Here is a 25,795-nt window from a genome sequence, read left to right as displayed (position 1 = left end):
CCTTCCAGTATTTTATGAACGATGTCCTTCGTGAACTCATTGACGTCTGTGTTGTCGTATACATAGATGATATTCTGGTGTACTCCTCCTCAGCATCAGACCATGTGAAGCACGTTCGTGCAGTCCTAGAGAAACTACGCCAGCACAAATTCTACGCAAAATTGAAGAAATGTGTTTTTCATTCTACAGAAGTTGAATTCCTGGGATTTATCCTGACTCCAAAAGGAGTTTGAATGGACTCTCGAAAGGTGGACGCAATCCTCAAGTGGCCATCACCCAGTTCTGTTAAAGGGGTACAAAGCATGCTTGGATTTGCTAATTTCTATCGCAGATTTATTCCTGAATTCTCACATATTGTACAACCCATCACAGCACTTTTGCGAAAAAACAAACGTTTTTTGTGGACTGAAGAGGCTGAAAGAGCCTTCCAAGAGCTAAAATCGAAATTCACGTCTGCACCTGTCTTAAAGCATCCACGCCCTGAGCTTCCATATATAGTTGAAACCGATGCATCCAGTTTAGCCATGGGAGCTGTCCTGTCCCAGAAGGATCCCGAAACCGGTCAACTTCATCCAGTAGCATTCTGGTCAAGAAAGTCCTCAGCACCAGAATTAAACTATGCGGTTACTGATAAGGAGTTATTAGCCATTAAGTCGGCCTTCAAGGCTTGGCGGCATTATCTTCTCGGTGCCAGGCATACCATCACTGTAATCACAGTTCACAGGAATCTGCAGTATTTGAAAACAGCAAAGGCCCAATCATCGCGTCAACTTCGGTGGGCATTATTCTTTGCCGAATTTGATTTCGTGATCACTTATCGACCAGGTTGTAAAAACGGCAAGGCAGATACCCTATCCCGAATAGGGATGGGAGAAGTATATTCGAACCCGGAACCGGTGCCTATAATTTCAGAACAAAGAATTCTTGGCATAACTACTCTACAGACTCTAGAAGACATTCATTTAAAAATCCAACAACTTTTCGATCCAGCAGCCTTGCAGGACGGGGTAAAGAAAGGCCAAGATTATACAGTCATCAATGACCTGCCTTACTAGCAAGGACGTCTATTTCTACCACACAAGGAACTACAAGAACTAGTCTTCTACAATTATCATGACGCCCTTATGGAAGGACACCCAGGTATCGCAAAAACTGAAGCTAAAATTAAAAGACAATTCTGGTGGCCCACCTGGCGAAAGGACGTAAAGTCTTTGTGATGTCTTGTGGTATCTGCGCCCAAAACAAAAGTCAGAAGAAAAAACCAGCTGGCCTTTTACAACCTTTGGATATTCCACCTACACCATGGCACACCTTGTCTTTAGACTTCATTACAGATCTACCTCCGTGTAATGGATTTAACACCATTCTAGTTATTGTGGATCTTTTTTCCAAAATGGGCAACTTTATTCCTTTAAAAGGATTACCTTCCGCTTCGATTTTGGCCAAGGAATTTCTCGAAAACATTGTTCAAATGCATGGATTTCCTTCCGTATTGGTCTCTGACCGAGGTAGTCAATTCATTTCGCAATTTTGGAAGAAATGCTGTCAATTGGCGCAAATCGATGTAAGGCTATCAACCAGTCACCACCCCCAAACTGATGGTCAGACGGAGAGGACCAACCAGACTCTTGAACAATACCTACGTTGTATGCTACACCAAACCGAAAGCAATTGGAAAGATATTTTATGGATTTCCGAATACGCATACAATAACTCTGTACATTCAGGAACCGGACAAAGCCCCTTTTATACCATATATGGACATCATCCTCGAACCTCAGAACTCGATTCGCCTCAACACTTAGAAATGCCTGCAGTGACTCATCTGCACTCTACTATTACATAAGCCTTTAAGGAAGCAATAGAACACTTGAAACAAGCAAAGGAGAAATACAAGAAAAATGCTGATCGACATAGAAGTGAAACTCCACAATACCAGATTGAAGATCAAGTTTGGCTAGCTACAAAACACATACCTCTAAAGGGAACTCGAACTTTCAATCCTAGATATTTGGGACTTTACACCATTAAGGCCATTATAAACCTGGTGGCCGTCAAATTGGAACTACCCTCTAATTTGCAGATTCATCCTGTCTTTCATGTTTCACTTCTAAAACCAGTTCAACCTGGGACAAGATTAACCAAACCACCTGACCCCATCCTAATAGATGGAGAACCTGAATTCGAGGTAAAGAAAATCCTGGACTCTAAGATGGTTAAATCAAGACTTTTTTATTTAATCGGCTGGAAGGGTTACGGACCACAAGAAAGGTCATGGGAACCTAGTGACCACGTTCATGCACCTCGGTTGGTGAAGAAATTCCATCGGAACTTCCCAGACAAACCAGGACCAAGGGGAAGAGCAACTTTAGGAGGGGCCTTGCGGGGGAGTGCTGTCATGATGCCTACCGCCGGGCATCCGGATCAAGCCCATCAACCCCGGGAGCAGGCATCCAGGTATTTAATAAAACCCCAGCAGCCCCGGCCTGGGGCTGTCTGGGTTCAGTCCTGGCGTCTTAGGCGCCAGGCTCATAATAGAAATCAGTCCTGGCGCCATAGGCGCCAGGCTCTTAGACTTTACTTGCCTCATGCAGACCATGCTGCAAATTAATCCAAGCCAATGTAAGGCCTGCATGGGACTATTTTTCTACAGGGACTATTTTTTACTCGGGTGTGGTTCTAGGGACTTCTTACCTGGAACTACTTTGGAGGCTATTTAAACCACGCCCGAACAGCAGCACATGCTTTGTGTTATTCTTCATCCAGCAGCGTAACGCTCACTGTGCCTGCAGTCAGCATCCAGTCTTCAGCCACACCCCGTCTCGAATCCAGAGCTCCTAGCAATAGAAGAAAGAAGAAGGAAAGGTTAGAAAACAGATATTATTTCAATCCTTACCTGAATTCCGGATCCATCACGTCTTCGAACTTGAAAAGGACATTATTCTACATGCATCGCATCGCCAGCTGCAGCGCCGCACCGTACTCACAAGTCCTCACAGCATTTTTCGATCCGGCGCAGCCTCCATCATTTTCTCTGCCGAATTCCACCATCTAGGGGACAAAAGAAACATAAGGTGAGCCGAGAGAGCCAACAAATACAACCTCTCCACCATAGACTTACCTGATTAACAACCGGAGGCATTATTCTGTAACAAACCGCAACTTCTTACGCTGCACCTGTAAGGAGAGAGAAACCAGCAATTTAAACACACGCATCTTTTGCCGGACAGTGTTGGGTAATACAGACTCTTACCTCAACACCATCAGCTGCCACAAGACAATCTTCCCTTGGACCCAGCTGCAACACAAGAAAGGAATGTACAAGAGTGAACATCGGACATATTGAACTCTTTGAACTTTATACTTACGGGTTCTCGCCTGGAACCTTGGAGTCAATATTCATCCGGAACTCTTCCAACGCCCTCAAACCAGTGAAGTAACTGGTATCTACGTGCCCCTGCATTCCACGCAGGATGGTGAGCTCATCATTTACAAACATAAGGTGAGCTTACAGAAAGTGAATATCGGTGGTGATTAGTGGGGAGAACAGTGGGGTGCCATTACTAAAATCCACGGGTGGCTGAATCCCTTTCTCCAATTGCAGGAGAATATTTCTACGGGTCAAGCAGACGAGATTAGGCGGTCCAGTCCAGTCTGTCATCTCTGCACTACGCTTCACGTTAGAGGAGGTCGCAGCTGTCCGGGTCCGATCGACGCCCCTGTGGAAGCCAGGTGAGTGTAACACATAGTGAGTATTATATGGACTGATAGGTGTGTCTGAACCTTTTCTTCGGTTGTGGAACTGGGTTGATAATATCAATTCTCTTATTATCTAATGTGACACTGGTCGGTTGAGGCTTTGAATGGTTCAGTGTTGTAGTGCCGTTGATGGGGCGTCCTAGTGCATCCGTCTTGGTCAGCCTGGGTATTCAATCGTTAGTTTCCTCCTATCATGACTATCTTTCAGTTGGATCTTTGGTTTCCGTGGGGTGGCTTCTTTGGGGCTATTTTTTAGTTGTAGTTTTTGTGTGATTGTGCATTGTGCTTGCACTGTGTATTGATGACCATTGTGTAATGATGAAACATTCTGTTTCTCACCCTCTGGATTGGAACTAGTGGTGCAGGGTTTCCTGTTCCCTTGCTATCTGCCGGGATTAGGTCTGTTGGGAATGGCTATAGTTTAGGGTCATGGTCCTATTGATGAGTCGTCCTAGTGTTTCTGTCTTCTTGCTATGTATTCGGTCTTTGGTCGTATTGCGGCTGTCTCCCGGTTAGTCATTAGGTATGTCGTGGGATATTTTCCTTAAGGTTTTTCCATTGATTGCTTGGTGTGGATCTGCGACTGTCTCTTCGTTCATCGATGTTTTAGTTGTGTGTGTGCCCCTGTGGCCGGTCTTTCTAGTTATGACGTGAAGAGCCAAGTTTTGAGTAGTTTCCTGAATAGTAGTTGGTTTCTTGTGTTACATATGTACTTTGGAAGGTCGTTCCAGGTTTTCGGTGCTTGGTGAGAGAAGGAGGATCCGCCAAGATTTCTTTTGTTGTAGGGTTTCAGTTCCAATGCTTGATCTGAGCGTTCTTGTTGGTTGATGTAGACGCAGTTTGTCTCTCAGGAACTCATTGCCTTGGTTGTGTACTGCATGATGCGCATTGTTTTGAATTTTATTTGTTGTTTTATTGGTAGCCAATATAGTGTTTTCAGTGCTGGTGTGGTGTGTTCTCTTCAGGGTAGTTTCAGAAGCAGTCTGGCTGCAGCGTTTTGTATGCGTTGTAGTTTTTAAAAAAGTTGTTCGGGCATACCTAAGTATAGACTGTTAGCGTAGTATACTCGGGACAGGAGGAGGGCGATGATCGTGGTTGTTTTGTTGGCGAACGATAGGAACGGTATCTTACAGGTCAATGGACAGAACAAGAATATTACCTTGCAGATACAGAGCTACCGCCGGATTGCCTAGGACTGGCACTCGTCCCACTGCGGGGATTGTGGATTCTCTGTGTTCTCCATGTTCAATCATCAGTTGTAGGTGGGCTTGACGTCTTGTTCTTTGGTGGCAGCCAACCTCCTACGATGCTTTCATCTGCCCTAGCACGGGAACCGCTACCACTCTGCTAACACTCTCCAATGCTCCACGTTGGGTGAGGCTGTTTCAAGGCTAGCGTTCCGCCTCACAATAGTCAACAAAGAAAGACTTGGCCACCAGCTCCACAGCACGCCAACGCTCTGCCAACATTCCGCACCAAAGGCTTTAAGTAGGCCGGACCCTCCTTCACCTAATTAGAGCCCCAGAGCGATTTCAGATGTGCCAAATCAGGTGTCTAAAATTGCACTTCAGAAGTTGAGTTGAGTTCTAGTTGAGAATTGCAGGGACCACAATCTATTTACAACTGAGCTCTGTAACACGCTCTTCTCCACATGTTTTAAACTGTGTCTCCCGTCATAACTCACTGTGGACTACTTTGGCTAGGGCTGATGGATGTTGTAGTAAAGGTTGCAGACACCTGATTTAAAAGCTGTGAAAGGTAAGAATAGGGAAAATAGAAGTCCTTCTCTCTTTGAGCAGAACAGTCAGGAGACTCCCACAATTTGAGGCTGTCCAAATGAGAATACATGGTTTATGCTTTGCAGAAGGTTTACTGTATGGGTGAGTGTTATGGCAAATGAATTGAACACGAAGCCCAGCATGCATCACATGCTCAGAATGGTTAAAGGCTTCAATCAGAAAATGTTGACAAATCTAAAACAATGTGTTCCTTCTTATGTTCCCAAAATGCTCTTTGATTTCATGTAAAGCAGCCCCCTCTCCTTCCCCATAGGTGATTTATTTACAGTCTGAGGGTGATTTATATACTGATTGGATGCTTACATGCTAAGTGAGAGAGTGTTTAATTTAGAAAAAGTGTGTTACTTATGAACTGAGCCATAGGGGGATATATTTAGAATATACAGAATGGATTAAAAAAAGACCACCTGAGACCATGCTGAGTGACACAAAATACATGTTTGCAGGTGGTACGCCATGTTTTGGTGCCAGCTTTTTGGCGTCAGCCATTTCGGCACACCACTGTGGCCGCAGAGCCCATTTTGGCACGGCCACATTGGCACGAAAGCCAACTCGGCGCTGGTCATTTGGCAAGAGGGTCGTTTAGACGCGACTGACATTGCAGCCTATGTGTAAACAGCCCTCGTGCCAAATTATCTCCATAAACTTAAGAAGTTTACACTGCTTCGACACCTCCAGCTTAAATATGTTGTGAGCCGCAAAGTATGATGTGGTTTTTCATAAAAAAGTAATATATTTTAGGGAGCAGATGCATCACATGCATGAACCACCGTAATCATCATAAGCACTTTGGGGAAACATGGAAATCGTAATATGTGGAAATCGTAACAGTTAACCTTTCTTATAAACTGCCCCTGTCATGAATAGTAACACACCCTTCGAAATTAGCTGCTTGGTAAGAGCAACCATTAAAAGGCACAAAGGCATTGCTTTGGCTTATTTAGCTGCATATCATTGAACCACCCTTGCTATCTGGTCTCCAGTTTTACCTTTAATGGTTTGCTGCTGGTGCTGAATGTTATATGGTGTGGGCTGCCCAGGGCCCACAACTGCACTCACACGCAGGCATTCACACACGCTGCAGAGAACACACGGGATGCGTGTGTGTTGCTCACGTCCCCGGCCGCAACTGCCGGGTTTGCCGTCTTTATTACAAACGCGAATGCGCAAGCCTCGTTCCCGGCAGCGCATGCGTAACACTGTGCAGTCACTACGCAACATCCCTCCTTTTCCCCCAAACAAGAAACAGTCATAACATGTGCAACCATCAACAACAGTTTAAACGTATACGAACAGTCTTCCACCAGTTACGACGCAGGGTCCTTGATAAAGTCTTGGAACCTCTGCAGCGGCTTGCACCCCGCTCGGCTTGGGTACCTTCGGGCCTCCTCTGAGGGCGTATTGGATGTCCCAGGAGCCTCTGGCGGTCCATCGTCCCTTGGTGGAGATCCCGCCAGCCTCTGGTCCAGGCATGTTGCTCATTTCGGGGGTGGGCGCAGCCTCAATCCGCTTGAAGAACAACACATTCCTAGTGACCGTGCCTCGGGCATTGGCCGCTGTGACCATGGACCCCTTGACGTGGGTCACCCCCATCGGCTGCGCTTCGTTTGGCAATGACAGCTTTCCTTCTGGCCTTCTGTTCCGGACCAGCACCGTGTCCCCCACTGCAATCGTCTTCTCCGGCAGGTTCCGCCTGGTGCTTTCCCGCTCATTCTGAATGGCCCTTTACGCTCGCACTCGGTTGTTGTCGATCACCCCCGGGCAGAGGCCTTCGACCTCGGGCAGTAGGCCCCTGGGAGCTCGTTTGAAGAGGGCCTCCGCTGGCGTGACCCCGGTAGACTGATGCAGGGTCGTGCGTTATTCACACAGAAATTCAAACAGATTGCGTCTGAGTTCCTCCCCTCCATTCAGCGATATTCGGAAGACTTTATTCAGCGTCCGCATGAAGTGTTCTACTTCCCCATTAGCTCTGGGCCATAGCGGGGTGACCTTCTGATGCTTGATCCCCCTTTCCTCACAGTACTGAGCAAACTGCTGCCCCTGGAACGGCGCCCCGTTATCCGAACAGATCTCGATGGGGAACCCATGGGTGGCAAACATCTTCTCCAGGGCCAGAATGGTGTGGTCACTGGCCGTGGATTCCACCAGCTCCACTTCAGGATAATGCGACCACTGGTCTACCACTGCCAGAAAGTACATTCCTCGGCCCGTGGACCCGAAGTCGGCATGCACCGTCCCCCACGCGTGTTCACTCCTTTCCATGGCCTGGATGGGCGGCCTCTCTCCACTGGACTCGCCACCTGGCATGGTATGCATGCCCGCACAAATTTGTCTACCTTGCTATCCAGGTCCGGGAACCACACCTTCAGCCTGAGGCGTGCCTTAGTCTTTGCGGTCCCCTGGTGCCCTTTATGGGCGAGCTGCAGCACCTTACCCGCCAGTGCTCGTGGGACAATGATTTGGTGCTCCCTCAATAGGAGACCATCGTCAGCCACTGACAGCTCGTTGCGTGCCCTCCATAGAGCCTGTAAATCCTTCTGTGCACCATAGTCCCTCCTGGCATTGTTCATGAGCACTTCACGCCACTCTCCACTGGCCACGGCCTCCTTGATATTCAGGAATACCTCGTCCACATTTGAAGCATCTGCAATTTCTTGGTGCGTCAGGGCTACAGGCAGCACCGACTCCACCACGAGTTGTACCACCTCCACACAGTCTGCCACCTCAGCAGAGTCTCGGGGGTGCCCTGCCCACGGGTGGCGCGACAGATAGTCCGCTGGATTGTGCGTGCCGGGGCGATACAGCAGCTTGACTCCGTATTCCATGAGCGAGAGCATCCACCTCTCGATGCGCGCGGGGGCTTGGACGATGCCCCGGACATGATCGGAATCAGGGGCTTGTGGTCCGTTCCGACGACTACTGGCTTGCCTAGGATGTAAATCTGAAAATGCTTGCAGCCCCATAGGATGGCCAGGGCTTTGCACTCAATTTGCGAATATCGCTTCTCAGTCTCTGTGAGGGCCTTGCTGGCATAGGCGATGGGTCGCATGGTCCGCCTGCATGAGGACCGCCCCCAGTCCCACCGGGCTGGCGTCCACCACGATCTCCGACTCGCGGTCCGGACTCAAATACGCCATAGTCTCTTGCCCCGACAAGGCGTTCTTGATATCGGCGAACACTCTTTGTTCCTTCTCCGTCAAGGTCCAGGCCACATCAGCCCTGGTCAGAGCCCGCAAGGGTTCCGACAGCGAGGCCAAATTGCAAATAAATCATCCACAATAATTTACCATCCCCATGAAGCTCCTTATCTCTGCGGGAGACTCTGGAGGTGCCGCCTCTTGAATGTCCCGAACCTTCTCTGGGTCAGGGAGATGCCCCCGGCATGGAACACAAATCCGGAGAATTCTATCCGGTCTTTCAAAAATTCTAACTTTTGTCAGTGCAGGGTCAGCCCCAGGCTTCGGAGTCTCTCCAGTGTCCGCTCCAAGCGCTTCAGGTGCTCTGCTTCCGAGTGTGCGAACACCAGGATGTCATCCGACATGTTGATCACCCCTTTCAGCCCCGACTGAGCTCCCCGGATGGCGTTCTGGAAAACCTCCGCTGCCGACGAGACCCCAAAGCTGAGTCTCTTAAACTGGTACAGCCCCTCGTGAGTCGTAAAGGTGGTAATGTATCTTGACTCAGGGTGAAGCTCCAGTTGATGGTAGCCGGACCTCAGATCCTGTTTGGAAAATACTCTCACTCCCTGTAGCTCGCGACAATGTCATCCAGGGTGGGCGTGAGATGATGTTCCCTTTTGATCGCCATGTTCGGCAACCTCATGTCCACGCAGATGCGGACTGCTCCTGGCTGTTTGGGCTTTGGTGCGACCACAATCGGAGAAACCCACGGAGTCGGGCCTTCCACCCTCTCAATAATGTCTAAGTCAATGAGAGATTGTAGCTTCTTCTCCACCTGTGCCCTCACGTGGAACGGGATTCAGCGATGTTTGAGGGCTATTGGTCTCACCGATCCGTCGATATGAAGCCTGGGTCCCCTTTCATCTTTCCGACCCCTTAGAAGATAGTGTCAAAACGTTGTAGTAGGCGTTCTATATCAGTGTGATAAACGGCCAGCGTGAAGTGCACTATATTGAGGGCTTCGGAGGCAGCACAGCTTAGGAGAGAGTGCGGGCTTACACTTGTCACGAAGAACCGTGCCTTAATCTTGCTCTGCCCATGGGACACTGGTGCCACAAACACTCCCTGGATTGGAAGCGGGGTGTCTCCTCCAAAAGCATATATCAGCGCCCTCGAATCTGACAACACGGGAGGGCCTGGGAGAGCTTCATAATGTTCAGTCGCTGGCACGCACACTGACGCGCCCGTGTCTATAAGAACCGGAGTTGGGACCTCCCCGATGTTCATCGTGCATGTCGGTTGTCGGCTTCCTCTGGGACCAGTGGCAATGCCCGAGATGAAAAAGATCTCCTCTTCCTCCTCTTCCTCTTCCGCTATGTCCAGGTCCTGCATGCTTTGCTCGACCGACGACACACCCCTCACTCTCCGGGCGTTGCTCCCTCCTGTTCTCGCTGTCCCCCTCGATGCCGGCACCAGGGTGGATGCCCTGCACACCCTCGTGTAATGTCCCGGTGTGCCACACCGGCCGCAGATTTGCGTCTTTGCTGGGCACTCTCCCACATGTGGCAGATCATAACCACAATAGGGGCATGACTGTGCATTGCCAGTCGCAGGAGGACCATCCCCCGCTGTGGTGTCCATGGCGCCCTCCCTGGGGCAGAGCGCCCTGTAGCAAAACTTCTTCGCCCTTGCCAGGGTGCATGGCCGCATCCATCTTTGCCCCCCTGCATTCCGCCAGTTCGTAAGTCTCCCTGTGTCAAGGATTTGCTGTAGGGTCAGACCAAGCTCTCTCAACACTTGCCTCCTTAGCTTCCCCGAACTGCACCCTTGCAGCAGCTGGTTCCGTACCATCTCCTCCTCATTCACCCACCTGCAGGTGCTCGCTAGGTGCCTCAGCCGCGCACAGAACTGGTCCAGCGACTCCCCTTTGCTGCCTCTCCGCACACATAACGAATCTGTCAAAATTGACATTTGCCATGGGAAGAAAATGATCTCGGAAAGTCTGTTTCACAGCATCATATGTGAACACTGGGATGTTGAGAGAGTCATAAATTCTGTGGACCTCCGTGCCTGCAGAGTACACCATGGTGGCGATCTACGTGTCATCATCCTCTTCCCCAGAGGCCCTGAAAAACATTTCCAGTTTCTTGACCCACAGAAGCCATTTTGGCCCCAGCTTGGATGGTGGGCCAGTGGTGTCAAATTTGGGCTTGGAGGCTTATGTCTTGTGCATCCTGCGTGGGATAGGCGCAAGGGCACCCTCTTCTTCTCCTCCCTCAACCCATGATAGCAGCAGGGCAAAGTACTTACAGACTGGCGCTCTTCAGATGTGGAAAAGAAACAGCACAGTCACTGGATGGGAGTGCGGGTGTCCAGCACCAACGGATGATAGCAAAAGGCTTGGTGTGCTTGGGTGTATAAAGTTCCAGGCACTTCCTTTGCACAGCCAGGGACAACCTCCCTTTTTCCTTCTTTCCTTCTTGATTTTTTTTTTTTGATGCCACAGCCCTTATGCAAGCAAGGGCTGTGGAAGGTTCCAAAAATTGGCTTCTCAGACGAGGGGATCGCAGCCGGCGCACGAGCACCCTCATGGGCCGCAACCGCTGCGATCCGTGTATGAACAAAATGGCCACCGGCCGTACGTCTGAGTCCTTGCCGACACAGAGTAGAGCCTCTGTCTCCGACACCTTCGGAGCAGTGATACAGGGCTCCGGCGTCGTCCTTGTCGCCAGTGTTATATGGTGTGGGCTGCCCAGGGCCCACACCTGCACTCACACGCAGGTATTCACACACGCTGCAGAGAACACACATGACGCGTGTGTGTTGCTCAGGTCCCTGGCCGCAACTGCCGGGTAGACCGTCTTTATTCCAAACGCGCATGCGCGAGCCTCGTTCCCGGCCATGCATGCATAACACTGCGTAGTCACTACGCAACACTGAAGATGTAGACCCAGTGTGGTCACGCTCAGAGCTATGCTTGGCCTATTGGGTAATGTGGAGTTTTCCCAAGCGGGACAATGCCCATGAAAGTCTTGTGCCGGAACATGCCAGACCCTTCTGACATTCACCTCGGCCCGTCCAGCTGTATATTTAGTTTGTATTTTGAGTCTGCATATCATCCGTGCAGATCTTCATTATCATCACGTTTTCTTGTAAATATAAAACATCCTATTCAGATGCAGAGTGCTCAGCTCCAATAACCTTTCTCATTCTCAAAATATTTTTTTTTAAGTTTTTTTTATCTTCATTTATCTTTTTGGGGCAAGTGCACATAGAACCTGTGCCAAAAATCCTTTTCCATTTAGGCTCCGTAAAAACATCCATTTGATGGAAAAATATCTTTTCCTTTTGATTAGTTGTTTTTATTGACTAAGAAATGAACTTCGAGGAAGGCGATCCATTCGTTCTTGGATTATGGTTCATGCGTAGTTCCACATATCGATAGAATCTGCTACATGGCATTAGGACTGACACCTTTTAAGTATGGTGGCTGCAAAGCGAGCTCATGTCTTGCGGCTAGATATGAGCGCATGCAATCTTTTTAGGCAAACACTTTGATCTTTCCACTAGAGGGTTTCAGTGTTATTGTTCGATAGACATGTAGGCCCTGTAAGGCCCCGGAATACCAGTGACCCCATGGCATGCTACTAGTGGGCAGGAATACATAGGGAATGTATCCAGCTGCTTTCATAGTGATTAAGGCAATGCAGGTTTACCAGAGAGGTGGGGTTGAAGGGGTGTTTCTTCGGCTGGATGCCTTCTTCTCTCCTGCGCAATTTTTGCTAACTTCAGCACTAACTGCCGGAAAGAGTACCAGATCGATAGGGCTTTGTCGATTCATGTGTGGAGTTTGGGCTAGCTCGGCACGTCTAGGCGAGCTGCCGAGGGCTTTGCGCGAGACTCCAGCAGAGCATGGGCGTGGCTTGCGCAGAGGGCTGGGAAGGGGCGGAAACACCAAAAATATGGAAGAAATTGCAAAAAAGTGCGCATTCTGAGAGACGGCCTGCAGGCAGTGCCTCGAACACCCACAATCGCGCGGCACGAGACGTATTCATGGAATCGATCACGCAACCTATCGGCCAGGAAATGGCCATGCAAGTCCTTCATACAATCTGCCACCCGAAGGCAGGCGTAAGTAAAATTGCGCGTAAGATTTGCAGCACGGAGGGGGGGTTTAATGTCAGATTTTGGGGTGCGTGTACTAAATCGGGGTTCGAATGTTACTTAGGGGTGCGCGTAAGCAATGAGGCGGGGCGCAAGAATGGTTTACGGGGGTACGCACACAGATTTTCCGAGTTTAGACTGAGTTACGATTTCTCATACGCAGGTTTCGAGGTGCCGGGAACAGTTATGGGGGACCCTGTGCAGAGTCCCCGGGGTGCAGGTCTGCTTGCGGTGGACAGCACGTACTGTTTGAAGGGTGCGTGTTTTCAAGCCCGGGTAAGTGCGCAAAGCTAGCTGATCTGGCTGTTTATGCTTTGCATGTGGGCGTGTCAGGGGCGTTCCAGTTGCGACTTGCGAATACGGTTACTTTGCGCAAACTATTCCATGAATACGTGGGTGTGCATTTTTTTTCTGTGCGCAGGTTCCCACAGAGTCTTTCTCGGCGCATGGCCCTTATGGGATTTCTGCCCACATTTCCATGAATTGAGCCCTCAGCGACCACTGGAATGTTGTCACTCAGTATGCAAAACCGATAACTGATGATGCGAGGTTTTAAACAATTGATAACTCCTGACTTTGCTCTGGGCCTCCGCCAAACCCCGCTTTTCAGGTTTCTATGCCACTGCAAAAGACCGAGAACTGGATACATATCAGTCCGAGTCACACCCCAAAAGCCACACTCCAGCCCGAACTCCTCATGTGATGTCACATCTTGTTATTGTTTTATTTAATAAGTGGTGCATTAGGTTCATTGATAAACCGTGTACACTCTTAAGAAAAACAATATATTATTCACATCTTCATAATAAGAATAATGTCACACCACTAATGCTTGAGCTTCAAGCAACCCCAGACATGTTTCAGCTATAGTGGGTATCATCAGTGAGCTGTAGGTTGGGGCTCCAGCAACAGTAAGCTTGGGACCGATACATTTCATGAAAGCAGTTTTAACTGAATAGGAATTCACTTTTGGAATTAATATAAAACACATGATGTGAGTGTATGCGCACTGCTATTTAAAAGGCAAAAGACTGCTACAAAGATCATGATTTTCTCACAGAGCTGCAGTCTACTTTCATATTTCTAACGTATGATCTCATTTCTGACTTTTTAAAAATATACACATATTTCGTACCGCAACCCCATTACCTGTTGCACACCCACTAACTAGATCGTTTCTAAACAGGACTCTGCAAATTATTATCAATGTGTTCTGCTAGATGGAAGCCTATTCGCATTTAATCATAGCGGATCCCATACCGGTGTGTTCCCGATTAATTGAAAAAGCGCACAGTCCCTGAAAAGGGTTACCAGACAATTCATCGAAAGAAATTGGTCGACTGGACAAATGGTCGAACCAATTTCGTCGAAAACCAAATGGTCGAATTTTTATTATTTTTTTATTTTTACCCTTTTTTTTTTTTTTTTTGGAGGGGCCCCCCCCCAACCCCCTTTTTTGACTAAATAACCATTTTTTTCTCTAAACTACAACCTTAAAAATAAATATATACATTTTAAAAAAAAATCGACCATTTGGTTTTCGACGAAATTACGTCGACCAAATGTCCTGTCGACCAATTGTTGTCGATGAAATGTCCGGACACCCCTGAAAAGTACTGAGCACATAAAACAACTTTGCACCTACCTGCACGCAAAAGTATTTTTTTGTGTGTTCTGCATATTCATGGAATTCTAACTGCAAAGTCACCCTAGGTGCAGAGAAACTAGTGTAGTGCCCGGCACACCCACAACACACCCCCAGGTAAACCAAAACCAGCGGCATATACCAACCTTTGCCCTTACCTTATCCCCACAATCAAGCACCACGACAATACTGCAGGCCGCCCTTCCGCAACCAAGGGAGCACTCTGGTGACACTGTGTACGAACACCTACAACCCAAAAATGTACCCCCATAATCTGTATACCATTTCTACTCCAGGCAGCGCTCAGTTAACCTGTGTACAAACCACCACAATTCAAGGCAGCATATCCTATCATGTGGCAGCATGGGGACAGGCATTTGGGAGAAAGAAAGCTTTGCGTGTGACTTCTCCCGACATGAAGAGGCGTGTTGAAATCCATGAATTCGGTTGCGTTTGAGGTTGACTGGGCATACAATTTCTTTGCAGCACGCCATCGTTATTTCTTGTTCTTCCTCATTTTGCCGGGCGAATGGGGTATATGCATGTTCTACTCCATATTTATCACTTTGTGTAGGCCCGTCCCACACTTTCAGGCCGATTCATGGAAATACAGTCAAAAGTATCGCACGCGGCTGGCGCAGAGTGTTCCCCTGCGAATGTCTGCGCCAGCCGCGTGCGATAAAATCCATTTCAGCGCACATCGTATTCATGGATTAATCCTCCAAAACAAGCCGTGGCGCAGAGTATCGCAGCGACCCTGCAGCAGCGCCAGTTACGCCCCCAAGAAAGCCCTCGCGCAAGGAAAAGCCATCAAGATCGCAAAACCATTGCAAAGGGCTGCGCCAACCCTGTACCAGTGCGAGAAGTAACACACGCGACCTGGGGGAGCGTGTGCGTGTAATTCAGGGGTGCGCGAGAAGTTCCACACGCGATTGGCCTGGTCGCGTGTATTTCAGGGGCTCGCGGGTGGTTACACACGCGATCGGGCCTGGGGGAGCGCGTGCGTGTAATTCAGGGGTGCGCGAGAAGTTCCACACGCGATTGGCCTGGGCGCGTGTATTTCAGGGGCTCGCGGGTGGTCTCACACGCGATTGGCCTGGGCGCGTGTATTTCAGGGGTGCGCGAGAAGTTCCACACGCGATTGGGCTGCGTGCATGTATTTCAGGGGTGCGCGAGAAGTTCCACACGCGATTGGGCTTCGTGCGTGTATTTCAGGGGTGCGCGAGAAGTTCCACACGCGATTGGCCTGGGCGCGTGTATTTCAGGGGCTCGCGGGTGGTTTCACACGCGATCGGGCCTGGGGGAGCGTGTGCGTGTAATACAGGGGTGCGCGAGAAGTTCCACACGCGATCGGGCTGCGTGCGTGTATTTCAGGGGTGCGCGGGAAGATCCACACGCGATTGGGCTGCGTGCGTGTATTACAGGGGCTCGCGGGTGGTTTCACACGTGATTGGGCTGCGTGCGTGTATTTCAGGGGTGCGTGAGAAGTTCCACACGCGATTGGCCTGGGCGCGTGTATTTCAGGGGCTCGCGGGTGGTTTCACACACGATTGGCCTGGGCGCGTGTATTTCAGGGGTGCGCGAGAAGTTCCACATGCGATTGGGCTGCGTGCGTGTATTTCAGGGGTGCGCGAGAAGTTCCACACGCGATTGGGCTGCGTGCGTGTATTTCAGGGGTGCGCGAGAAGTTCCACACGCGATTGGCCTGGGCGCGTGTATTTCAGGGGTGCGCGGGAAGTTCCACACGCGATTGGGCTGCGTGCGTGTATTTCAGGGGTGCGCGAGAAGTTCCACACGCGATTGGGCTGGGCGCGTGTATTTCAGGGGTGCGCGAGAAGTTCCACACGCGATTGGGCTGCGTGCGTGTATTTCAGGGGTGCGCGGGTGGTTTCACACGCGATTGGCCTGGGCGCGTGTATTTCAGGGGTGCGCGAGAAGTTCCACACGCGATTGCCGTGGGCGCGTGTATTTCAGGGGTGCGCGAGAAGTTCCACACGCGATTGGCCTGGGCGCGTGTATTTCAGGGGCTCGCGGGTGGTTTCACACGTGATCGGGCCTGGGGGAGCGTGTGCGTGTATTTCAGGTGTGCGCGAGAAGTTCCACACGCGATCGGGCTGCGTGCGTGTATTTCAGGGGTGCGCGGGAAGATCCACACGCGATTGGGCTGCGTGCGTGTATTACAGGGGCTCGCGGGTGGTTTCACACGCGATTGGGCTGCGTGCGTGTATTTCAGGTGTGCGCGAGAAGTTCCACACGCGATTGGCCTGGGCGCGTGTATTTCAGGGGCTCGCGGGTGGTTTTACACGCGATCTGGCCTGGGGGAGCGTGTGCGTGTATACCAGGGGTGCGCAAAAAGTTTTACACGCAATTTCAGCAGGGTACGTGTATTGCAGGGGTGCCGGGAGTCCTACATGTGATTTGCCAGTGTGGGTCCTCCCAGGTGTTCCCTGTACACCCTCCACGGCCCCTGCAGGCAGCCCACACCACAGGGGACTACCCTGCATCCCTGGTCATGTCCCACAGGCAGCCCACCCAACATGGGCATGCCCCCCAGCAAAGGCACATGTCTCCTTGCACAAATAATCACCAACTCATGTTCCCCACCACCCCCACCCCCCAGCACTGTGGGGCACCTGCCAGCAGGCCCCCACCCATGTCCAACTCATGTACCCCACCACCCCACCCCCCAGCAGTGCAGGGGCACCCTCCACCAGGCCCCCACCCATGTCTCCCACCACCCCCACCCCCAGCACTGTGGGGCACCTGCCAGCAGGCCCCCACCCATGTCCAACTCATGTTCCCCACCACCCCCACCTCCCAGCACTGTGGGGCACCTGCCAGCATGCCCCCACCCATGTCCAACTCATGTTCCCCACCACCCCCACCCCCCAGCACTGTGGGGCTCCTGCCAGCAGGCCCCCACCCATGTCCAACTCATGTTCCCCACCACCCCCACCCCCCAGCACTCTGGGGCACCTGCCAGCAGGCCCCCACCCATGTCCAACTCATGTTCCCCACCACCCCCACCCCCCAGCACTGTGGGGCACTTGCCAGCAGGCCCCCACCCATGTCCAACTCAAGTTCCCTACCACCCCCACCCCCAGCACTGTGGGGCACCTGCCAGCAGGCCCACACTCATCTCCACCATGGCATGTCATGCAATGTGAGAGCAAACAAATTCATACCCCAAACATTACACAAGTGCCACGAAGTACAGTGTCACAAATGGAAACTGCCCACACACAATATGCCCACATACATGTAGAAATAACAACAAACATGACCAAATACTAAAGGATACGTTGACCTACAACCTGATAATGCCAGCACATCGACCACCTCTTACTGTACAGTGTTGGTGCCAGCCACATCTGTGAGTGCACTGCTTACAACATGAACTCCATCTCCAAAGTAGACGGGCTTGTGAAGACATGAGGACTGACCCTGCAAATTAGGAGGGAGACATGGAAGCACAAGCACACATCAATACACCATGCAGTGTACAATACTTCTACAATATGCACTAGGAATGTATACACAGTATTGACTACAGACTGGCCACATAGCTCATGGGAGTCCAACGTCACTGTGTAAGTCACTGTCACTTGGGCACACCCTTTGCAAGCCCATGGAAACGGGAAGCAGGAGGGGTGTGTGTCTCACAAACCCAAGCATCTAACCCAAACTCAGGACAAGCCTGCATGTGCCCAACGGAATACAGTGGATGCCCACAGGAGCCACACAAGGCAACACACTGCACCTCAAAAATCAAAAAGCAAAAATCAAAAATGGCCATGTGGGGGCCAGGGGGGTGGGGGAGGCCACCCAGGATGTCCGAGGACAGGATGCTCACCAACAGCCACCTGGGTGAATGTTGCAAAAATAAAACACCTCCATGGGCTCATGGCCTGCACGGCTACTAATTTGTGGGAGAATCACTGCTGGATTCGCTCTCCTCAACCTCTGCTGCTGCCACAGGAGGTGGTGGTGCTATGGGAGGCAGCCCACGCAAAGCCCTGGTTTGGTCCTCCATTGCAGCAAGCATGCGGGGGTTGAAGGCCTCGTTCTGGAGGGATATGGTGCGGAGATCCCCATGCAACACCCGACGTGTTGCCCGGACCTCCGCCCGAGTTGCCTGCATCTCTGCTGAGAGCGTACGGGTGAGGCGCTCCAGCAGCTGTTCTGTCCTGGTGACAGTGGAAGCCTCAAGGTCCAGTAGAGTCTGCCTGAGGTGCTGGACCTCTCCCCTCAGGGCTTCCCTCTGTCCCTGGGCATCTAGAGAAATTGATTCCCTCAGATTGTCCAGGGCCGCCTGTCTGTCCCTGTTGGACGCCAACATGTCCTCCCTTACTGATTGGCAAATGGAGGCTGTTGCCTGCTCTAGTAGCTCCCTCTGCCTTTCTGGGGGGACAATGGAAGTGGCCACCCTGTCCATGGCTTGAGCAATCATTTCTGATGATGCTGCCTGTTGGTTGGCCATACCATATATGGATTGCTCCCATACGGTATTGCCAGGTGGCGGACGGCCACCGCGTTGGCGGGCACCACACCTGTCTGGGGCAAGGCGAACTGCGCCTCGCTGTGTCGGCACTGCCTGAGGCTGCAGGACTGCATTTCCCCTCTGATCTGCTGGCCCAGGAACAGGATCAGATGTTGCGGAGTGTGGCCCTGCATCCGTAACCACCACAGGCGCACCTACCAACACTGACATCCCCATAGTGGGCTCTACCCCTGGTGCAGGTGGGTCGGACAGAACAGTATCCCTTCCATGAACACATACCTGCGAATCCACATGGGTCTCATCCGAATCAACACTTGAAAAGAGTTCTGGGGAGGTGCACCCATATACAGCCCTGGAGAGAATGCCCTGCAGCAAGAGTGGGTTCTCACCCACCAACACACCACGTCCCCCACTCGTGCACAGACGTGTCAGAGATCCCTCCTGGGTGAGCACCATCTCCTCACCCTCAACAGCATCAAGTGCGTCATCCTCTGAAAAAACATGAAAGACAGAAAATGGAAACAAGCATTAGCACCATGGCACACAAATAGGCCAGACAAGCTACAGAAACAGTACTTGATAGACACATGTCCCACATGACCATGACCCTCCCATGCATGCACTGTCACTGAGTTGGAAGGGGAGGAAAATGTCAGACACTGATGACACCAAGATGGAAGGGCAACACATCAGATGCATGCTGGCTAGCAGTGCCATCCCACAGTTGGCATGTACCAGAGGCATGTCATATTTGTGAGAATGGGGCAGAGTGATGTACAATAGAACTGGGGGTATTTCAACAATCAGCCAGAACGTGCACAGCAAAATACGGTACAATGTTGTTGCATGTTGCCACTTCAAGGTCAACTGGCGCAATATAGTGGCAAATGCCTGCTGTGGCCAGAAGGGACACTGCAATACCCAAATCCCCGGGGGCCAAATGCATTGGATGAAGCACATGGGTGACCCAAACCACTCAGGCACACACACCCTGACCTGGCACCCACCCTGGACCCCTCCCACATGCAACGTACACATGGATCACACACACATGCATGTGCACTCACCGGACAATGCCTCGTAATCTGGAAGTTCTCCCACACCTTGGATCTGCTCCTCTGTGACGTAGGTCCCAGCAACATTCTCATGTAGAGTGAGCTCAATGTCCTCTACTGGAGACCCACTTCCAGTCACCAGAGTTGCGGCATGACTTGAGCCCAGCTTACTCTTTGCCCTGCGCTTTAGGTCATTCCATCGCTTGTAGCACTCAGTAGCTGTGCGCCTCATAAACCCAAGGGAACTTATGCTGTCCGCGACGGCCTGCCAGTGTGCCTGACGCCGAGCAGGTGTGATCCTAGACCCTGGAGTGCTCAACATTTCGGCGTCATGATCGGACACATACTGCACAAGTTGATTCAGTTCGGCATCATTGAAGCTAGGCTTCCTCGGTGTGCCGGACTGTGTAGCCGTGTCTGGGGCATCAGCCTGTAGTGCACGAGCACTCTTCCTCTTCCTCTTGTAAGGTGGTGGGGACTGTGAGTGGCATATGCCGCTCTGGCCACTCGGGGCAGGAGCACCGGTGGACTGTGTCGTAGTGTGCAATGGCACACTGACCATCTGACTTCCTGCAGGCATTAGCTCGAGTGTGATAGTGGCAGGGGGAACCTCAGACTGACGGACTGGGACCAACACTGTCCTGGCTGGGAGAGACAGAGCTGGGGTGGACGGAGCTGCAGCTGCCCCTGCAGCCTTCCCACCCCGCCTACTTGGGGCAGCAGATGACATGGCTGCCCCTGATACACGTGGCCTGGTGACACTGACTGGCACGGCCACCCGTGGCCTAGACTTGGGGACCTGGTAATCAGCCTCGGAGTCAGCCTGTGCCAGGTCAGGTGCCACAATGGACGGGTCCAACAAGGGCTGAGCATCGATGGTGTCAGTCACGTTTTCCTCAACCAGGGGGGGGCATGGTTCTCCCTGACTGGTCCTCCACACGTGGGGTGCTAGGGGTAGCCTGCAAATCCCGGCCACGTCCCCTACCGCGCCCACCACGCCCACCTCTTGAGGGTCGGCCACCTTTGCCACCCTTACCTCTTGCTCGCCTCCCAGACATGGCACTGATGTAGCTGTGCGTATGGGAGTAGCAGGAAAGTATTGTCCTGGGCAATTGGGGGTCAAAGGGGTAGGGTACTAGATGGTATTCATACCCTAGTGCACTTGCAAGGCTGAATGGAACCCCTGGGGAAAGATGACGGGTCACGCAAAGCACAGGCACCCCAATAACAGAAAATGACGTGCAAGCGACCCCTCGTAGACCACGTGCGTGGAAACAAAAACACGCACTACGCTGTGGCACCCAGAAACACAATAATGAACGTATGCGTGTCACACGCAGCCTACAATGACCTCTGAAGGGGTACGCGACACACGGGGCAAGCACTGTTGGAAAATAGGTGTGCAACTCACCGTCTGCCAGGAAAAAGTGCGGGAAGTAGACGCGCGTGCGCGCCCACGCATTGGCAACACCCCCGCCAAAAGAAGAATTGTACGCTGTCTGAGGAGACAGGACTACAGGAGAAGTGAACGCTGTCTGAGGAAACAGGTCCAGAGAAAAAGAGGAAAAGAAAAACTGACAGAGGTAACAGGGAGTACGAACTCGAAACGCTGTGAAGTAATTCGCGTGTGAACCGACAAGAAGTACAGATTTCACCCACTCGCTCTCCACGAAAAGCACGTACAAGGAAATGACATCCTACACGTACCTTTTAAACCGGACCACACGTCCAACGTCACTTCCGCGTATACGTGCTAAGGACCTATTACAAGAGCTGTGACTAGGATGTGCAGTTCACGTCACAGACGCGCCTGCGCTGTAAGGGCCTTTGGTCCAATGGATTTGCGTACCCAGCCAAAACGCTTGTGAAACTTCTCCCGCACCCCTGAAATACACGCACCCAGCCAAAACGTGTGTGACACTTCTCGCGCACCCCTGAAATACACGCACCCGCTCCCCCAGGCCCCATCGCGTGTGAATCCTCCCGCAGGCCCCTGGAATACACGCACCCCGCTCACCCAGGCCCCATCGCGTGTGAGACCACCCGCAGGCCCCTGAAATACACGCACCCGCTCCCCCAGGCCCCATCGCGTGTGAAACCACCCGCAGGCCCCTGAAATACACGCACCCCGCTCCCCCAGGCACCATCGCGTGTAAGACTTCTCGCGCACCCCTGAAATACACGCACCCGCTCCCCCAGGCCCCATCGCGTGTGAGACCACCCGCAGGCCCCTGAAATACACGCACCCGCTCCCCCAGGCCCCATCGCGTGTGAAACCACCCGCAGGCCCCTGAAATACACGCACCCCGCTCCCCCAGGCACCATCGCGTGTAAGACTTCTCACGCACCCCTGAAATACACGCACCCGCTCCCCCAGGCCCCATCGCATGTGAAACCACCTGCAGGCCCCTGGAATACACGCACCCCGCTCACCCAGACCCCATCACGTGTGAGACCACCCGCAGGCCCCTGAAATACACGCACCCGCTCCCCCAGGCCCCATCGCGTGTGAAACCACCCGCAGGCCCCTGAAATACACGCACCCCGCTCCCCCAGGCACCTTCGCATGTGAAACTTCTCGTGCACCCCTGAAATACACGCACCCGCTCCCCCAGGCCCCATCGCGTGTGAAACTACCCGCAGGCCCCTGAAATACACGCACCCCGCTCCCCCAGGCACCTTCGCGTGTGAAACCACCCGCAGGCCCCTGGAATACACGCACCCCGCTCACCCAGGCCCCATCGCGTGTGAGACCACCCGCAGGCCCCTGAAATACACGCACCCGCTCCCCCAGGCCCCATCGCGTGTGAAACCACCCGCAGGCCCCTGAAATACACGCACCCCGCTCCCCCAGGCCTCATCGCGTGTGAAACCACCCGCAGGCCCCTGGAATACACGCACCCCGCTCACCCAGGTCCCATCGCGTGTGAGACCACCCGCAGGCCCCTGAAATACACGCACCCGCTCCCCCAGGCCCCATCGCGTGTGAAATCATCCGCAGGCCCCTGAAATACACGCACCCCACTCACCCAGGCCCCATTGCGTGTGAGACCACCCGCAGGCCCCTGAAATACATGCACCCGCTCCCCCAGGCCCCATCGCGTGTGAAACCACCCGCAGGCCCCTGAAATACACGCACCCCGCTCCCCCAGGCACCATCGCGTGTGAAACCACCCGCAGGCCCCTGAAATACACGCACCCGCTCCCCCAGGCCCCATCGCGTGTGAAACCACCCGCAGGACCCTGAAATACACGCACCCCGCTCCCCCAGGCCCCATCGCGTGTGAAACCACCCGCAGGCCCCTGAAATACACGCACCCCGCTCCCCCAGGCACCATCGCGTGTGACACTTCTCGCGCACCCCTGAGATACACGCACCCAGCCAAAACGCGTGTGAAACTTCTCGCGCACCCCTGAAATACATGCACCCAGCCAAAACGCGCGTATGACTTCGCGCGCACCCCTGAAATGCACGCACACGCTCCCCCAGGCACAATCGCTGAGCTGTGTATACGGTATTTTTTAAGCGCACATTTTGGCGCACATGTATTGGGACGCTACCGCCTGCTTTCTGTGGCGTACGGGTATGGGCATGTGCGCGTCTTTGGCCGTGCGCTGTTTTACCCGATTCGATTCCATGAATGCCTGTTGTAGGCGAGCGTCTGGGCGTTCCGCGCACTTGCCTCCTGGTCCTCCCCTGTGACGCCCACATTTTCACGAGTTGTTCCCCATTCCGCGTGTCACGCCCCGTTTTCCGCCTACTTTTGGGATGTGCGCCGCGCTATGTGCGAATTCGCTGTGGCTTTATCGCACAGCGTTAGATGACCTGTGCGCTAGCATGCGGCGCCACTTTTTCGGTGCACATCCCACATTTTGCTCATGCCCGTGCTTCCATGAATGGATGTGCGCTGTTTTCTGTGCGATTTTCTGAGATTTTTTCTGTGGCACTGCGAATCGCACGTTTTCGCACACGTGCGTCGGTTTTTCTGCGCACATTATTTCCATGAATCGGCCTGTTTGTGTGGCGTGTCACGCAAAGCGCTCGACTGCAGGCAAAGATGTGACGGAGCCAAGCAAAGTCTCGGAAATACAGGCAAAGTCCAATCCATGAATTGGACGAAGGAGTTTTGCGCGCTGAAACGTGCGCAAAGACATTTTTCAGCATGCACAAAATTCCCTGAATCAGGCGCTGTTTGTTCTTTATTCTTGAATGCAGTGGTCTGCGCCAAAACATACTGGTGCCTAAAGGTCCCTGCGCCCTTTTGGCTGGGGCAACAGGGCACGCTGAAAGAGGACCTTCAGCCAAACGGTCGTGCCTAAACGTCCTGTTCCAGTTTGCAGCGTCTCCCTATGTTTTCTTTCGGGCCGGCAGCTCCCCCTAAAGAATAAATCCAGCACTATTTACTCTTCGCCCAGCACTACGGCCATGCCCCCTAGTTAGTGCCACCGTCCTCAATGGCGGGTCCTACTTCACGCACCGGCGGCACCTGCTTCCACCGCAGCGGGTTTGCTGGTGAAGCTGGCTCTGTGTGCCACTGTATAGTGAGCGTTATTGCGGGAAGCACATGTGTGAGGCCAGCCCATTATTCCTTAAGTGACCTCAAAGCTACACTAAAGGCCATGCTATTACTCTGGCATCCAAAGGTAAATGGTAGGGTAGTGGTAAAGTTCGGGCAAAAGGCTCCAGAAGCAACTTCTCCAAAGGTGAATAATCTTTTAATTGGGAGACGCCCGATAGAAGCCATGAAGGCAATGACTTCTTGCAGACTGGGGTCTCTCGTGTTTTTCGAAGAGGGAAGAGATTGAGGGCAGGAGGCTGTTAGTGAGGAAGCATTAGACCACGACCTGCTGGGAGCCATCTAATGGGAGTGCTGAGGGGCAGACGTTTTGCATTCTCTCACCAGTCACTTCCATTCTTTTTTGTAGATGCAGGATCCCCCCCAAAACCAACAGTTGAGGTGATCCCAGGCAACGTGATCACGAGAGGAGGAAACCTGACCATCCGCTGTGTGGGGCTCTATCCATCTATGAGATTCACCCTTTATAGAGGTGCCGCTGTTGTCCTCCCGACACAGGACCCTCCTGGAACAGAGGCCACATTTCTCCTCACTGACCTGCAGCAGGAAGATGAAGGGGCCTACACCTGCCGCTATCACCCAAGAACAGGACCCACCATCTATTCTGACGCCAGTGACATCATACAGATTAAAGTTCTAGGTAAGGGGGGTGTTGTGGTGGCTATGTAAGGGGGTGTTGTGGTGGACATAATGACGTAAAAGTGGCCAGAGGTCAAAACAATCTTTGGCTAGAAAGAATATTGCCAAACAAGCTATTACCTATCCTATTCCTTTTCCTTACCTTTCCACTCCTTATTTCTTTGATATACCTATCATAGCCACGTGCATGCTATTTCCTGTGTCCTTGCCTCTCCCTTCCTACTCCTATCCCATGCCTATCACTCTTTTCTTTGCCTCTCCATTCCCATTATATGCAGCTTCCTGCAGCTATCTTATGCCCTTGCCTCTCGGGTCTTTCTTCCTCCCCCTTGCCTGTCCCTATGCCAGCCTGTACCCTGCCCACCCAAAGTGGTCTGTAAGGACACATGCAGTTTCTCCATCTCACTGTGGGCTTCAAGGGTCAGCGTCCTTTAGTTGCACAACATTTATTTTAAAAATCACACACTTTGCAAAAATAAACCATTACAATTATTTCACAGCCAGAACTAATATGGTTTTAGTTACATTTAAATTACT

The 25,795-nt window shown here is 52.1% G+C and overlaps 1 protein-coding gene across 3 annotated transcripts in view; it reads left to right on the top strand.

Annotated features, from left to right (window-relative positions):
* The window catches only part of LOC138526208 (osteoclast-associated immunoglobulin-like receptor), a 213,748-nt gene that overhangs the window by 111,233 nt on the left and 76,720 nt on the right, over positions 1-25,795 (top strand). For all 3 annotated transcript variants that reach the window (XM_069636690.1, XM_069636674.1, XM_069636682.1), the window contains one exon: positions 24,969-25,259. In XM_069636690.1, the coding sequence (XP_069492791.1) occupies positions 24,969-25,259 (291 nt within the window). The remainder of the gene's footprint in view (positions 1-24,968; positions 25,260-25,795) is intronic.

The sequence above is a fragment of the Ambystoma mexicanum genome, chromosome 1q (genome assembly GCF_040938575.1).
Source record: "Ambystoma mexicanum isolate Mex_15411 chromosome 1q, UKY_AmexF1_1, whole genome shotgun sequence".
Taxonomy (NCBI): Eukaryota; Metazoa; Chordata; class Amphibia; order Caudata; family Ambystomatidae; genus Ambystoma; species Ambystoma mexicanum.
This window is presented reverse-complemented; position numbering and strand designations above follow the sequence as displayed.